Below are 17,450 nucleotides of genomic sequence, written 5' to 3' on the forward strand. Positions count from 1 at the left end.
TTCCTCGGCAGTTCCAAGCGTGGATGGATGCACTTGGCACTCATCATGACCCATTTGGCCCTGATGTTGTCAACCCTCTTCCCGGTGTTCGAGATAGAGTTGGCCTGGCCGGCCGCGATGAAGTTGGTGCACCCGGAGATGTGGCCGTCGGTGAGGCGGAGGAAGAAGAAGTGGTGCAGCAGTGCCACGGACAGCATCACGCCCAGGTACGCCTCGCAATAATAGGCGAAGATAGACAAGAGGAGAATGGAGTTGGGATGGAGATGCAGCACCTGCAACCCCGAAGTGGTTAAGGACCTCAAAAAAGAAATCGGAAAAGGGGGGAACCAACCCGGCGGCGATGCTGCTCGTGAAGAAAGGGAAGAAGGTGCTTCCCTCAGGCTCCGGCTCGTCGGAGGCAAGCCGGAGCTCCGTCTTCCCCCTCTCGTTGCTCTTCCCCGCCGCCAGCAAGCGCGTAGTGGCTAGGTTCTTCTTTGTGACATTGGGCGCATCAAGGGCTGGCTCGAACCAGAGTGGCGCCGAGGAGGACTTGACCTTGCACGGCGCCATTGGTCGCGGATGCAGAGCGATGTTGGAGCAGATCTAGAGGTTTCGGCAGCAAGGAGCGAGAAAGGGGATTTGGAGCAAGGCGAGGAAGAAGCAATGAAGGTAAGCACTGTCTGAGCCAGCCTTTTTGTCAAGTCGGGCAGTTGCCGAGGCAGCGTGGGGAAGCGGAGACGCCCAGGTCCAATCAACCGCCACGCCTCAACCGAGGCCGCAGGCTTTTGGGGCCCGCGGTGCTCCACGCTTGACCTTTTGGCTTCGCCTCGAAGCCAAGCCCGAGCGCGCCTTAGGCTCGGGGGCTACTGTCGGCGTTCTGGGAACGGGGGTCCCCAGACTTGCCTGCCTGCGGCCCACGACGTGGCTGGCCTGGCAGGTCTGTACGGCCCATCTTCGTCGACAAGGCATTCAAGACCCTCGCGAGGGACCAAGCCTCGCGAGGCGGACAACGCAAGACCTCCTCAGGAGCGGCCTCGCCAGGCAGGCTCACGAGGGGCGGAAAGATCAAGGCAAGGCAAACCTCGCGAGGTCCTCGTGACGTGAGCCATGACGATCGAGGCCAGGCGGGCGCCAGTGCGCGCAGCGTCCTTGTTTCCTTTCTGGTGCTAAGGGGGCAAGCGCATGCGCGAAGTACTGAGGCATCAAGCAAAGATATTCATATTGGTGCAACGAGACCAAGACTAGAAGGACGGCAAGATGGAGGTCACCATGGAGCCCAGGACGGCGTCATCACCAGAGCCGTTGGCAGGCGAAGACCACCTTTTGTTAGGATAGCCTGTACTAGCTGTCCCCTTTCGAATTGGCCGTTAACTGGATTACACACGTAAGAATGATCAAGAACAAGTCGTGTTTTTTGTATCCACGCAAGTACTAGTTCAGAACAAGCAGCGACACACATCGCAGTACCAACGACATAGCCCAGCGTTCTGCAGAAGAAAAAAGATGTGTTAAAGCCACATTCTTCGGAGAAAGAGGTTTTCAAGGCTGGGATTAGACATCATCCTACATAGTTTGACAGACGAGCACAGCAGCATCAAAGTTGTGAATCAGTAATCATCACACATAGTTTGACGGGTGAGCACAGTAAAACCAACGTTACGACCTGGCTAGATCGCCGATGCCCGAAGGTACACTAATGGAAAGGACCGGACTTTCTTGTGAATGATCTGTCACTGATAGGCCATGGTCTATAAACAAGACAACCACGGTTATATCATCATGGAAATGCCTGCGAACGCCCCTCTCGATCTTCTTGAGATCTGAGTAACGCATCTTACGTTTCCGCGCCGCTCCCTGTACAGCTGCTTCTATAAGCCTTCTTGCAATTCCCTGAATAAAAAGGAAAAGGCATGCCAGTCATAATAAATATATTGTTTTTCTCTCAGAAAACACAAAAACTATCCTTGCAGGTATACCAAGTGAATCAAATTTATGGTTCACATTACATGGACTACAGCTTGGTCAAAAAAGCATATCAAATTGTCAACCGTATCTTCATAACTTTACTTGGCGGCTTCACGCATAGCATTACACAAATCAAGATTATCAAGAACAGAAATGCATACGGCAGGAATCCCTAGGAACTCTAACTAGTAACAAACCCGTGTTCGTTCTTTGTACCTACAATAGCCCAGTACACATTTTGCATGCAGATAACTACTTCCATGGCTTGGATGAAGTTAGGAAAGAGTTAATAACAATTTCCCATGCGCTCCTAGTTTTCTAATGCAAAGCAAAACTTCCCTACTGTAACAATAGGTTTGCATAAAAAGGTTTGAAGGCATACAGATTTAATAGATGTACTTGATGGTAAATGGTATGGCCATAGAGATTTCGCAAATTGGTTGATTAAAAGATCATCTTAGGCAACACGTGAAAGCCAAGGAGCATTATTACATAAACAAGCTGAATGAGAGGAAATAGACAAGTGTGGAGGCTTACACTACGCTCATTTTTGTGAAAATCTCGATGGCTTCCTCATTACTCAAGAACTCCCACAGGCCATCGGATGCAAATATGATGAAACGGTCGCTTGGTTTAAGACTGTATGAGATGATAGATGGTTCAGCACTCAATATAGGCCGGCTGAATGGTTCCCTAAGCCTGAACCTACTATGGAGTGGTTCCCTGTTAAACCGCTGGTGTTTCAAGTATGCGTCACCTATTGTTCTCGACACCTGCATCATCCACTGCGTAAGCACTGAACATGAATGCACATACTGCGACAGAAAACCAAACATTAGGATAAGAACGACCTGTTGGATGCCTTTCACTCTCCAGTGATCATGCTTAAGCACCACAATATGTGGATCATCGGGGTGCTGAGCCCTGAGCTCCTGCCTGACATTCTCATCAGAGGCAACATGTTCAGTGGACAGCTGCACTGGGCAAATCCCCCCGTTGAGATCAACTTTTCCGAGAACAGCTCGGGAGTTCCCAAGGTTGGCGACGAAGAGAGTCCGCTGGTGCACGACGCCGACGAGGCAGCATGACCCGACGGCGGCAAGGTTAGGCGTGACTGCCCATTGTTTCTCCACAAGAGCAATGAAGCTTTCATCTGTGTCCAGGAATGCCATCCTGATGGTTTCAGCTGTCACAGCCTGCTTGCGACACGTGGCTTTGGGTTGGAGATTAGGGAAGAGATGCTCAGCAGTGAAGCGGGCGACTTCGGGGCCACCGTGACCATCAAATATACCGACGAAGGTGCCGAGGGTAGGAGATGACTCTACGCGACAATGGTCCTCCATCAGATGATTAGCCTGGACATAGGCCATGGAGAGCTCTCCGGCGTTGCATTGTGCAAGATTATGCCACCAGAGGAGATCATCACGGGCTTTGTAGGCGGCTTTGAAGGTGGTCCATCTGACTTTCAAGGTGCGCCTGGCCCTGGCCCATGCACAGAGGAGTGTCTGGCAGCATTGCTGGTCAGGGCTTGTCCGAGGCAACACAGGAGAGGATCTCTCCTCTGCCGTATAGATAGTGATAGAAAATCCCCTGATTACGGCAACAGTTTAGCATCACAGGAGAAACATAGATTGACTAATCAATTTGATCATCAAAGGGAGGAAAAATTCGTACCCGTCAACAGGTTCTCTATTCCCATCTTCCCCTTTGTACTCATATTTTGTGTTCTCTTGCATTCAATCATAAGATATCTCAGTCGGAATAGTTCATCGATTCTAGTGAGGTCAAAACTCATCTGGTCTTGATCAGCCCAAATATGAAGAATCAGAACTCGGAGAAGGCCATAATCCGGAATGGAAGGTACACATCTGGAGGGTCCACAAAACAGAAGTGATCGAACTCGGGACATTCTGACGCTTTCCGGTATCTTTGCAGTTTTTGCACCTCCGAACTGGATGGACAATCGACGAACCTTGTCAGGAATCCGTAGGTTTGGTTCAAAATAGTTCACAGCAATGATGAAATTATCCTCAATGGATTTGCACCTGATAAGATCCAGTACCATATGGTTTAGTGTACATGACAACACCTCCCCATCATAGCTCGTTTCTACAGGTTGGATCATACCTCTTCTGACAAGCTCACCAAAGTAACCATACTCAGTCTCACCGGTCAAACTTTCAGCTACCCATTGCTTCACCAAATCATCCTTCCTAATAGTGTGGCCCTCTGGATACATACTAAGGTAGAGCAAGCATGTCTTCAAATGAAGTGGAAGCCTATTGTAAATAAGGATTAGGACATCTTTCATCCCTTGGGATGTAGGATCTGTCCTCAAAGTGGAGGGTAGAGAACTTTCTACCGCCTCCCATTGCTCCATTGCAGGGTTCCACTTGCTTGGTAGCAACAGGCTTGCTATATTTACAGTTGATAACGGTAAACCACCACATTTCCTGATAATCCTATCTGCAACTACTTCCAACTCTTTAGGGCAAGCACCTTCACCTTCAGAACCAAAAACATTATTGAAGAATAATTTTCGAGATTCACCATCATTAAGAGGTCCCATCTTAAATATGTACTCTGACTCGTAACCAGAACATGCTAATGCTACATCCTCAACTTGTGTGGTTGTCAGTATTCTGCTGCAACAATCATCATATGGAAAAGCACGGCTAATAATATCCCATGCTGCTGATGTCCATAAATCATCGACTACAATGAGGTATCTGCAAGTCATACCGAATATACTTGGTAAAGCTTCACAAAAGAAATATGTGAAGAAACACAATCCATACAAAACTTGATTTATCTGGAACGAGAATACATAAAACTAAGAAAAGAGTGAGTGCTGGTGTTTATGCCAAAAAAATCAGACTTATCTCCTTTTTTTCCGAAGAGAGTGGACAATTACATACTTTTCGACAAAAAAATGGACAATTTACATGAAAGGGTGGGTCCATGAGTTTAGGGTTTGAGCATGTGAGCATCTCAGAAGAATGTCAAACTCATAGATATAGTCATGTTAGAACATTGATAGCTTTGGAACTTCATGATACATATGATGGAACGTAAACTTTACAAGAAAAAAAAAGACAAATTCGAATTCTTTTCATACGTAAAGCACTTTTTTACCTGTTTTCCATAAAACCACAATAAGATAGTTACTAAAGTCCAGTTTAGCCAAGCAAAGTTTCCAAGACATCGTGTCCTAACTGGATAATGGGTTAAATATCTGTTAATAAAACTTACGAATTACGTATGTTTTGTTAAATCTTATCAGAAAGCACATTCTAGCAAAATCCATAACAAACCACACAATCCAAATAACCACCTAGAGTTTCTATTAGAGACATTTTTTTTTCTATACGAAATATATAGATCGGACATTAATAAGGAAAAAATTCCTTTAGATAATTTACTATTCCCATTTCATTGATTTCCCCGCAATCCAAATGCCTGAACAGCTGAAAATCCCGCAGAAACAAGATGAGTTTTGCTTCAGTAAAAAGCAAAAACAGTTCTTAATGAAAGAGGGCAAATGTGTACTAATTATTTATTCTGGTTTTGCCTACCTTATGACAAATAATTACAGCCTCTGTTTGAATTTTGATCCCATCGAAAATCTGCATTTGTTTAACTGCCTCGATTTGTTCCTTCTATTCACATCTGAATCACTGAGTCATTTTAAATCCATGGATGTTGATAAAACTAACACACAGATCGAATCAATCTTGTGGTATTCTAATATGTGAATGTTCCTCATCCCTAATTCCCTATACATTATTGTGGCCAGCCGGTAATGATTTTCTTTGCCTGGGACACACATGTGTTGAGGCACCCATATAGCACACGATGTGAAGTCCTCATCAAATCAAGAGATATTGAGCATGAATTCCCTCATGGAAGCATGACTGCAATAATTCTTTTTGAATAAAGCTTGGCTCTAATTCCATTTTGATAGGTTGGCATGAGAAAATTGGGAACTATTCGCGTGATAAGGTAGGGCAATGAGATTCAAATGACATTTACAGATTTGGTCATTCTCATTAATAACTTTTGTGCTTTGGTATCAGTGAACTTGTGTAGGGGCTGTATGTAAGCAAACACATTTTGAGTATGCATTTCCAGCAATCCAAACAGCCCTGGCCTAAACATAGAAAAAAAAATCAGAACAACATGGAAATATACCTTTTCCCTTGAAGATGTTTGACGATACTGTCAATAAGGTCATGCGCATCAGAAAAAGCATGAGTCCCTGGTGCCTTAATTTGTGAGAGGATGCAGGTGAGAAGCCTCCTCATATCGGGATTTCGGGACACCCGTACAAAAGCCCGGCACTGGAATTCCCCTCCATACTGATGATATATTGTTCTGGCAATCTTTGTTTTTCCAACACCTGCAGATCCAAATATAGGTGCCACCTTCAGTTGTTTTTGGTTGGCATCGCCGAAAGCCATCAAGCTAACAAGCCTGTCCATGGATTCCTCGACACCAATTATGTTATGGCCGGCAGTGTCCACCTGGACGCCGGAGTTGGGCAGAGTTGACACCGGCAGGTCGAGGGGCAGTTCAGGCATGCGGTAACTAATACCGGCTTGCACACGGTCAGGTTTGATAGCTGTCTCCGGAACAAGCAGCAAACTTTGCCATCTTTCTGTGGCATCATCCACACGAGCCATTAATTGTGAGAAATCATCTGCAATCTGGAGCTGGCGCTGCTTTCCCGTAAAGATGGTACAAAGACAATCGCTTCTGCGAACAACGGCGCCGTCGCCGCCACCGCCACCGCCACGGGACTGCATAACCTCTTCGAAGAAGTCCTCTGTGTCGTAAGCAAGTTCCCGGACTTCCTTGGTCCACCACTTGGGCTTGAAGCTAGGGTGTTCAGAAGGTGTTCAGAAGCCTCGAAAGAATGGAGTCGCCGGAGGAGGCGGCCCATGGGGCCGAGCGAAGCCGTGATGAGATCCTCCATGTTCGCCTCAGGCGAAGCAGGATCAGGCTCGTCCTCCATCTTCACCGGTTCTCACCCGCACCTGCACAAGCTAATCGATTGTTGCCATGGATGAGAAGATCGGAAAGCACGAGAAAATTCGAGGGGAGGAAACCAGCATTACCCTGGAAGATCTCGATCCCGACGAGGCGAGCACCAACTTCTCCAGTGGTCGGCGTGGGGAAACAACACAACTCGATGAGCAGTGGGACCTCTGCTAACTTGTACAGGGGAAAACTCGACGCCATTATTGCCTCGGATACTGTTGCGAATTTATTTCGCTGTGGTGTTGCAGGCTGCACTGTCACTGTACTAGTAGCTCGGGGAGGGGGGGCACGTAGTATCTCAAAAGGAATCCAAAGCTCGGAGGGGGAGAGGGAGGGAGAAGACTAGCTACCAGGAGAGCGATGGAGGTTGCGGCGGCCGTCGGCCCGATAGTGAAGCTCCTGCCGAAGCTCCTGTCGGTGATAGATGGCAAAAGGAAGCAGCTGGACAGCATGGAGGTGGACGCCGGGTTCATCCGGCGCGACCTCCAGTCGATCCAAGAAATCATTGGCCGCTCGAGTGGCGGCAGATCCATCACGGACCTCTGGGTCCGAGATCTCAGGCGCTTGGCCGACGACATGGAAGACTGCATCGACCGCTTCCAGGTCGGGAAGATGAGCAGAATCAGTTTCGTCGGGAAGATCTGCAAACTGAAGAAGAGGTCAAAGGAGACTCTCGAGCAGCTACAGAACTGCATCAGCATCGCCGGCGCCGCCGCACCTGATCCCCCCGCTGCAGCTGGGGGCACTGATCAGGATCCGGAAGAGCAACTTCTTGGCCTGCTTGCGCGGAGCCAATCGGAGGGGAATCTCAAGGTCATCTCTGTCGCCGGCTTCAGTGGAGTAGGTATGACTCACCTTGCCCACAAGGTTTACAGTGACAGGGATGTGCGCAGCCAGTTCCCTCTGCACGCCTGGGTTCGTGCATCACCGGGCATGAGTGTGCTCAAGCTTCTTCAGAAAATACATGACCAACTGCTTGTTAATCAGTATTACCAAGAATCATGGTGCGACTGCCTCCAGCTCCAGAATCATACCACAAGTCAACGGAGACGGCGCCGAACATGCCGCGAGTGACCACCTGCTCGCCGGACTACTCAAGACCGGAAGGTGATTATACAGCCTCTGCCTTAACTAGTATCGGCCCATTGCTGCGGGGAAATAGTAGATTGTTAATAGTATAGATGAAATATGCAGTGGAAGATAACATGTACGTAGTCATGATAAGGTGGTGCTTTCTATTGCATTTATCCATATGCTTGCAAAAAATAAAAGAAAAAGATACATGGTCAGTTAGTGGCAGATTGCATAAAACAATCTTGAGTTATGCGATGTGGTGGACACAAATGCCCTTATAGAAATTATTCAGTATATCTTTGTTCTCTAATCATTCATTATTGCATCTTCTCTACAAATCAAAATGTTGACGCGACTATTCATTTTGTAAAACATACCACATCAGCTTATAATGAAATATGTAAGAATGACGCTTGGACATGAAAGAAATCTTACTCAACTTTTGTCTTTTCATAGCTTGTTTCGATCTATAAGTTGCACCCTCTATCTGTGCGTGGAGTGACTAAGAATCTTTTGGTGCTAGGTGGTATGTAATTGCACATTCATTCACACTAACCTTGTAATCTGCACTTCTGCAGTTCATCTTTCTTTTTGTTATTGTTCTCTTATCAAAATCTACTTCAATTATATTTGTTGTACTGTGCTAGGGACTTTATCATCATTTTGTTATTTCATAACATCAATGTTATCACAAAAATTAGTATTATTCACCTATAGAAAAGTAGATTTCTTCATGAAAAATATATTACCGCCTATTATTAGTGCCATAGCCAGCATTCTAGGGCTGCCTTTAACAGTGTTATTGTTGTGAACTTGTTGAAAACATGATTCAGTTGGAATATCCTCTTTTTTTGTCACAATGGACTGTAGGGCAACACCCCCTGAATATATTCTTGTGAGAAATGAAATGCTAAAAGTAGATAAAGCTATTGCAGAGGGCAAATATGTTTTGAAGAGCTTGTAGATAACCTGTAGACCTCAACTGGTTCATCGTAGGAACAAAGCGGAACTGTGGAGTGAGGAAAATTTAAGCTCTAAAACAACCTACGTCGATTCTGATAAAAATAGATTGATGGAATGTGGTCTAGGACTGTAGGTTAAACTTGTAGGTATTTGATTGTGATTTTCATTTTCATTTTCCCAACTGACTCATTCATTATATATCTTGTAGGTATTTGATTGTGATTGATGGCGTGAATACACATGAGTTGTACGACGTACTATCTGCATTCTCTTGGGCTGATGGAATGGGCGGCAGAATTATCATGACGACGACCATTCAACTACCAGCAGCGACATGCTGCAAATGTGGCAATGGTTCATCACTTGCTATGGATAGCACAAGCCAGGTTTTCATTGGGGAGCTGACAGAGAGTGGATTTGTGGAGGCCTGCCTCCATCTTCGTGATGACACACTGGCAAGAATGCACCGCAGCAACAACGAGATCCTATCCAGCCCCGTTGTCCAGGACTTATTGCTGTATTTCTGCATGTTCCCACGCGATCATCCTGTCAGGAGGAATCCCCTGATAAGGAGATGGCTGGCTGAAGGGCTTGTGTTTCCTCAGCCTGAAACAGAGAATTTTTCCCAGGATGTTGCGGTCAAGAATTTGGAGAGCCTCATCAGCCGCAACATCATTCAGCCCATTCAAGTGAGGACCTATGGAAATGTGAAGAAATGCCAAACTTCTGGGATAATGCTCAACTCCATTTCCAGCAAATCCAAGTCACAGAATTTCATCACCATGTTGTGTGGCGGCCAGACAACAGAGAAGAATCTGCCGGGCAAAGAGATTCGCCGGCTTTCCCTCCATCTTAATGGTGCGGCAAATGGGCCACTGAATTTGCCAAAGGAGTTATCTCGTCTCCATACTCTGGCAGTATTCCCTGATGATACAAATGTGACCAGGCATCAAGCTAATTTGAATTATGCCGAGTATAAGCTACTGCGGGTTTTGGACCTCAAAGAATGTGCTGATGTGAAAGCAGAACATGTTGGCAAAATATGTGACCTGTTGCTGCTCAAATATCTGAGCCTCGGAGACAGTATTGACAAGGTTCCAAGGAAAATAGCGAAGCTAAAATGGTTGGAGACTCTTGACATGAGGAGAACCCAGGTAGTGATGTTGCCAATTGAAGTCCTCCACCTCCCCGGGTTGAAACACCTCCTTGGAAAGTTTCAGTTACTTGAAGGTGACTGCACACATAAGAAGCTAGAGAAGCTCTTGTCAGAAGATAGTGAATTGCAGAGGCTTTCTGGATTTGTCACTGACAAAAACGAAGGGTTTGCGCAGCTGATGAGTCGCATGGGGAAGTTGAGGAAGGTGAAAATATGGTGCGATTCCACTGCAGATGTGATGAAACTAGTTTGTGTTTTAGGGGCCACGGAGAAATTCATTTGCGGAGGCCTGGATATGACAAGAGTTGACCGTTCCTTATCTATCGACCTCCAAGGATGCCCAACAGAATGCTCAGAACAATTCATGGATTCTCTGCAAGCTACAGGCCGTCTTACCTCGCTCAAATTGCGCGGAAAGCTGATGCGACTCCCTCAGTTCAAGGCAAAGCTGAACTACATCGAGGAGTTGTGCCTCTCAAGAACTAATCTGAGCGGGGACACAATCCTAGATGGCCTGTCTGAACTTAGAATGACACTTAAGTGTCTTAAACTGGTAGAAGATAAGCTTGGGCACTTGGTCATAAAACCGGAGCATTTCCGAAGCCTGAAGGGGTTATGCCTTGTGGGCGAGCAAAGTATGGAGGACATAACAATCCAAGATGAAGCTATGCCCTACCTTGTGTCACTTCATATGCTTTGTGCAGCTCTAGGTAATCTTCCTGGCGTCGACATCACACGCATGGCAAGGCTAAAAGAAGTCACGCTCCATTCTGGAGTACAAGAGTCGATAAAGGATGGGTGGCAAACAGCTGCAAAGAACCATCCTAATAGACCCAGCGTTTTGTTTATCCACCATGCTAACTCCTCACCTAGAGGCTCTCCGCCGTGCCAAGCAACAGCGGAAATTGCAAATCAGACCAAACCTATTGGGAGAAAATTCACCGCCTCCATCATGGGTGGCATCTTTGGTTGTGCACGGCCAAGATCCTGATGCACTGAATCAGCCTCATGGAACACGGTTAGTTTTGTTTCCATTTCCTCCTGCCTATTAGTCTTCAACTTGTACTCCCAGATATAATGAAATTAGCCCTTTTTTTTTTACTGTCTGCAGTGCAAACCTGTTGCAACCATTCACTGATCGATGATGTGTGTGCTGCACGACCGTCGGGAGGCGTGGCCACAGGGTGGCCAAATGTGCGGTCTTCTCCTGTGCGGTGTGGCTGCCGGTAGTGAGTAGATTGAGATGAAGATGACGCAGCTTCTTCGTGATGATCGTTAGCAAGTTACAAGCAAATCCTGTTAACTTTTCAATGAAGTTTAGAGGGTTACACACAATGTCAAGAACGAAGTAAACAAATCCTGCCATACAGGTACATTATGTAGAGGAGTTGCCGATTCCTAGTTTCCTACCATAGAGAGTTCATCAATTTGATTCAACAGATTGAGTTTGTACAATGGAATAGCCGTCTGCCTCTGTTCACATCAGGGATGCAAATGCAACGAATGAAGTGTTCAAACTTGGCGTGTAGAGCTCTTAACCAGAGCAGCAGTTCACATGAACAGTGTTCAGACATCAATCACAATCTTCTTAGTAAAATCTGGGGCTGCATGGGAGCAGTTGTTGAAAACTGCCATGGTGTAACACTTATGGTTTCTTCAATCACGAGATCACCTGGATATTGTAGCCAGTTACAGCCAGAGAATGATTATGGTATGATCTACTAGTTCAGTTCCGTTCGGGAGCTGCGGCGGAACCAAATGCGTCCTAGGTTCACTCGGATTCAGTCACAACCTTGTTACAGGATTCAAGTGACCGTTCATTCTGCAGGTCTGCAAGAGGAATTGGGGAAGGAAGAGCCAGCCTGATCGATCCCTCTGTGTGCCTTCACTCTGCTCCCTCCTTTGCCCTTTTTTGCTTTTTTTTTTTGAGGAAATGCCCTTTTTTTTTCTGTGTTCCGACCCAATTCTGTTCCCAGCGAAGCGTGGGCTGGGCTGGGCTTCCTTCTGGGCCTTGACTTGCTCTTGCTGGAGGCCTGGAGCCTGCTTGGCACTCTACTTCAGTAAGTTGGTGCTTTGTCTCAAAAAAAAAGTAACTTGGTGCTTGGACGGACGGAGGTGCTGACAGACACTGTTCCAGGCGTCTCTTCATGTCTGTGCCTCAGGTTCACTCACCATCACCAACCATCCTTTCAGTCCGTTGGCGCGTTGCTTCAGCACGTGGCAGCGCAAGACCCTGACGAAGTACAAGGCCTTCTGCAGAGGGACTTTCTTTCTCTCCACATTTTTGGTTCTTCGAAACGTCATGTGAAGCTGTGTCTTGGTCTTGGCTTTGCGGCGAACCGATAATCTTTTTACCCGTTTCCATTACCTACTCCCTCCATTCCATAACGTAGCATATAATTTTTTTTAAGCCAAACCTCACCAACTTTGAGCAAGTTTATGGAGAAAAATATTTACATTTAGAATGCTAAACATATATCATTAGATTCATCATAAGATGTAGTTTCATATTTTATGTTTTCGGTATAGTAGATATACATAATTTTCTCTATAAACTTGATTAAAGTTTGACTTTTCAAAAAAATTATACACAATAAATTATGAAGCGGAGGGAGTAGAAAGAGCTATCATCCCTTGCCACGGGATTTGCATGAATGAATGATTGAAGAAAATAAAGAAGCTTAAGGGCAGCTGTAACGCGACTCTCAAACCTTCCACATCTGTACGGGCCGTGTGATTTGGACCCCGCAAGCCATCCAACGGAGTCCCACATCCGTCTGAACTTCCTTTTTCCCGCAAACCGAGGCGCGGACCGCACACCACGAGCGGCAGTGGGTGGAGGAGAGGCGGTGGCCGCACACACAGGTGAATTCGGAGAACCAGCTCGTCGCGACGGTGCTCGGACGCTCACTCACGATAGCAGAGACTAACGTGTGGCGGCTACCTACAAAAACGCTATAGTGCTTCGGTTCGCCATCGAGCAATCGGGGCGCAAGGCTATGTGAAGGCGGCAGCCAAGGTGAAGGCGCAGGAGCGCGCGGTCTGGTGGATGGCCAACGACATCTCCTTCTCCAACGACTCTAACTTGTTCGACGGCGTCCCTTTGGTCATGAATGCCTACACTGAGGGGTACAACCGCACTGGTGACCGCAAAGGGAAAGGCGTGGTGAGAAAATGGTGATTTTCTCCGCCCTTTTCCATATATCCGTTTTATTTAGTTCTTTGTAATATCTATTAGTATTGTCTGTGATCCTTTGGATGTCGGATAACTGATAGTATGATAATTATGTCCGACTTATGTCTGTTTACCGTTTACGGCTAAGTATGTTAATTTATGTAGTTGCTAGTTTTACGTTGGATGATCAATGTTATTCGGATGCTCTGACGGTTATGGAGGCAACAAAACGAGAGGCAACCTGTTATGATGTGTAGATGCTCTGACGAAGCACAAGGCCTTCTGCAGAGAGAGCATCCGAGATTTTTTCCTCTCGAGCTTTCTTGGTTCTTCGAAACGTGATGTGAGCTGTGTCTTGGCTGTGTGCGGTGAATCGATAATCTTTTTACCCGTTTCCATTAGGGCCTTTCCATTATCCAGTATACTGTAGTGGAACTATCATCCCTCTTGGTCGTGGGCTTTGCATGAATGGAGAAAACAAAAAACTTAAGGCCTCATTCGGTTTGAAGGATTTCTATAGGAAAAACGTAGGAATAAGGATTTCACAAGAAAATTTTCTATAGATGCATTTGGTTTGGAGAAAATGTGTACGGGGATTTCATAGGAATACTATTCATTTCCTTTGTTTTTGGATGAATCTACACATCCACTCAAAGCTCATTTTATGCGTAGAAACGAGGCAAGACAATTCTTTAGGATGGCACTTGCCATCTTATCAAATTTCTATACTACTCTAAATTCCTACATTTTGCTTTCCTCCAAACCGAATGAGGCTAAAGGGTTACATGCAATGGTCAACTTGAATGGCACCACAGGAATTCGCAGATCAATTCTAGTTCTACTCACCTGGATACGCAAAACGAACCTTCCACCGTGATTGACAGGCGTACTAACCGAAATATGCACGTCACTGCGGATGAAGCACAATCGAACTGCTGAGCTGATCTTCGCGAATCAAGCTAGATATAATGCTGATGGAAAGGGCGCGCCCTCAATCTGCTGACCGACCACGCAAGCGGATCTGGCCACCATCAGTCGAGACGACCTTTCCAAGCTTCGATTCTTGGGCGTGAGTCACTCCAATTCTTCTTCTTCCCGCTGCCACATCGCCATGTCGAGAACAGTCCGCCCGACGGAGAGCGACACCACAGCGCCCACACGTGTTCACCTCGCTCACATTGGACACGACACACAATCATCTTATTTAAGCACCAGGCGACACCACGCTGAAATAACAACAAAAAACCACTGCGAAATACTCCTACTACTAGCAGTTCTTCGCTGCAGCATCATCACACAGATTTAAGGTTCAATCTCCAGACAGAAAATGGTACTCCCTCTTCTTCTTAATCTTAATCAGTTCACGCTCAATTAGTTCGTCGTGGATTTGTCGATAACTTTGGTGGATTTTTGGTTGCGCGTGAACATTGCAGGCGAACGCGGTGTCGGGCGTGGCGGTGAGCGAGGAGTGCGTGAGGGCGTTCCAGGAGCTGCGGGCGGGGCGGGCGCACCGGTTCGTGGTGTACAAGATGGACGATGCCGTGCAGCGGGTGGTGGTGGACAAGGTGGGCGGCCGCGACGCCGGCTTCGACGACCTCGCCGCGGCGCTCCCCGCCGACGACTGCTGCTACGCCGTCTACGACCTCGACTTCACCGTCGGCGACGCCACCGCCAAAGGCGCCGACGGGGAGGCGCCCCGCAGCAAGATATTCTTCATCTCCTGGTACGTACTCCTGTGCTACGCTTAAATAGGAGTACTTCAAATCATGCAACTACGTACGTGAGCCGCACGATGATGACATATGTGTGATTATTGATGAAGGTCGCCGGCGAGTGCGGAGGTGAAGAGCAAGATGATCTACGCCAGCTCCAACGAGGGGTTCGAGAAGGAGCTGGACGGCACGCAGATCGACGTGCAGGCCACCGACCCCAGCGAGCTCACCCTCGACATCCTCAAGGACCACGCCACCTAACCAATCAAGCAATCCCTCCAGTGTGTATGATTGACGGTTCACGCGTGCACGTTACGTGCGTGCTAGTTTTGTGCTGTGCATGTATCTTTGCCCTTTTCGATTGTGTTGTGTGCTTCCAACTGGATCGTGTCGTCGACCCCAAGAGAATGATGATGATTTTCCATTGTACTATGTGGTGTGCAAATAATTGACTCTATCCTCAAGTGAAACACGTAATTTTTTCCGATAAAAGGTGCTTTTATTAACTTAAAATGTAGCATCAAGCAGATACAAAATATGATAAATAAATCCGACCTCTGTATAATCAAGATGCACACAGCCAAACATCAAAAATCTAAAAAAAAGAAAACGAGAAACCGACATATCGGCAACAGTAGAGTCATATAGGACCAACATTGTGTCTATGTCGAAAAAGGTGGTGGGCTGATCCGGAAAATAAAAATAAACGAGAAACCTACATATCAACAACAGTAATACTCTGCCTACATATCAACAACAGTAATACTTTGCCTATGTCGAAGAAAGTAGTGGGCTGATCCGGAGACTATGCTATCACCTATGTTAGGTAAAAATCTTTTTGGTCACTCGCTCCAACTGCGTATACACCATCTTAAACAGCGGTTGGTACTCCGTCCGTTGTAGCCTAGACTACATATGAAGCGAGTGCGTACAGTGGAAAATAACCTACAAAGCAAAAAAGTTTATGTTATTAAAAACCAAAATATTTCTACATAGTCAAAGCGACCACAATAAGGCATACGCTCCCATCCTTAATAACGTTTTGACCCTACTTGAAATATCGTCCAACCAATGACAAAAAATATTAGCAACACTTGTGGGCGGATATAAATTATGACCAAAAATATTGACAACACTTGTGGGCGGATATAAATTGGACGTTCCCATCCTCAATAACATCTTGATCCTATTTGAAATACCGTCCAACCAATGACAAAAATATTGGCAACACTTGTGGGCGGATATAAATTGAACGTTATTTGAATGATTGATCATATAGAACGCGCAAGTTTGCACTGGAAAAATTGGTGTTTGATCGTCTCATCGTGAGTAAAAAAGTTACACTTCTTACTTCTTTGCCAATTGCGACGGGCAAGGTTGTCTTTGTTTAGTACAACTCTTCTCCGAAGATACCACATGAAGATTTTAACTTTTAGTGGAATCTTCGACTTCCAATTCTTCTTGTTATTATCCATTGGGACCTCTGAATGCGTGAGCGCATGGTATATTGACCCAGGTGTAGTGTGGTTCTGGCGGAACACATCCCATCCTTGTGTCAGGTTAATCGAATCCAATCTGGACAATAGATTTTGCCATGACATAAAACGGGGGCCGATCAAATCCCACTTGAAAGAAATATTCGGCGAAGATGAGCCGAGGACCTGTGCGAGAGTATCATTCTTATTGCGAACAATATTATACAAAGCAGGATATTGTTCTCGGAGGCTGGCATTGCGTAGCCAGTTATCCTCCCAGAAACGAATCTCTGACCCATCATTTATTGCAAATGATCCAAAACGAAAAAGATGCTTCTTTACCGCCATTAGATCAGCCCAAAAGTGTGAGTCGCCAGGTTCCCAATAGGCCTGGGGTATAGCCTTTTGGTCTAGATACTTGTTTCGCAGGAGGGTTTGCCAAACGACATCCTCGGTAAGTAGTTTGAACAACCATTTACTAAGTAATGCATTATTCTTGACCTGTAGGTCATGAATGCCAAGGCCACCTTGGTCTTTTGGTCTACAAACCATGCTCCATTTGACCAACATGTACCTTTTCTTTTCACTATCTTCTTGCCAAAAGAATCTGAATCTAAAATAATCTGGCCTTTGCAAGACCCCTTTTGAGATTTGGAAAAAAGAAAGCATATAGAGAACCATATTTGTGAGGACAAAATTGATCAAGACTAGTCGTCCTCCAACAAAGAGCAACATGCCTTTCCAACTGCTCAACCGTTTCTCTAAGCGCTCATCTACATGTTTCCATTCTGCATTTGTGAGACGCCGATAATGAATAGGTATTCCCAAATATTTAATTAGGAATTGGCCTTGCGCACACCCAAATAGGTCAGCGTAATCGGCTGCCGCCTCACTTGCTTCTCCAAAGCAGT

The 17,450-nt window shown here is 46.1% G+C and overlaps 1 protein-coding gene and 2 pseudogenes across 1 annotated transcript; 2 read left to right on the forward strand and 1 right to left on the reverse strand.

Annotated features, from left to right (window-relative positions):
• Positions 1-1,473: 1,473 nt before the first annotated feature.
• On the reverse strand, positions 1,474-7,185 carry LOC123101722 (disease resistance protein RGA5-like; annotated as a pseudogene).
• Positions 6,840-11,694, forward strand: LOC123105661 (disease resistance protein RGA4-like; annotated as a pseudogene).
• Positions 11,695-14,532: 2,838 nt separating this feature from the next.
• LOC123105662 (actin-depolymerizing factor 3) lies at positions 14,533-15,535 on the forward strand. Its single transcript, XM_044527770.1, has 3 exons — positions 14,533-14,682; positions 14,786-15,075; positions 15,175-15,535. Exons 1-3 carry the CDS (start codon positions 14,680-14,682, stop codon positions 15,323-15,325), a joined length of 444 nt encoding a protein of 147 aa, XP_044383705.1. The 5' UTR covers positions 14,533-14,679; the 3' UTR covers positions 15,326-15,535.
• Positions 15,536-17,450: the final 1,915 nt, after the last annotated feature.

Source organism: Triticum aestivum, chromosome 5A (genome assembly GCF_018294505.1).
Source record: "Triticum aestivum cultivar Chinese Spring chromosome 5A, IWGSC CS RefSeq v2.1, whole genome shotgun sequence".
Classification (NCBI taxonomy): domain Eukaryota; kingdom Viridiplantae; phylum Streptophyta; class Magnoliopsida; order Poales; family Poaceae; genus Triticum; species Triticum aestivum.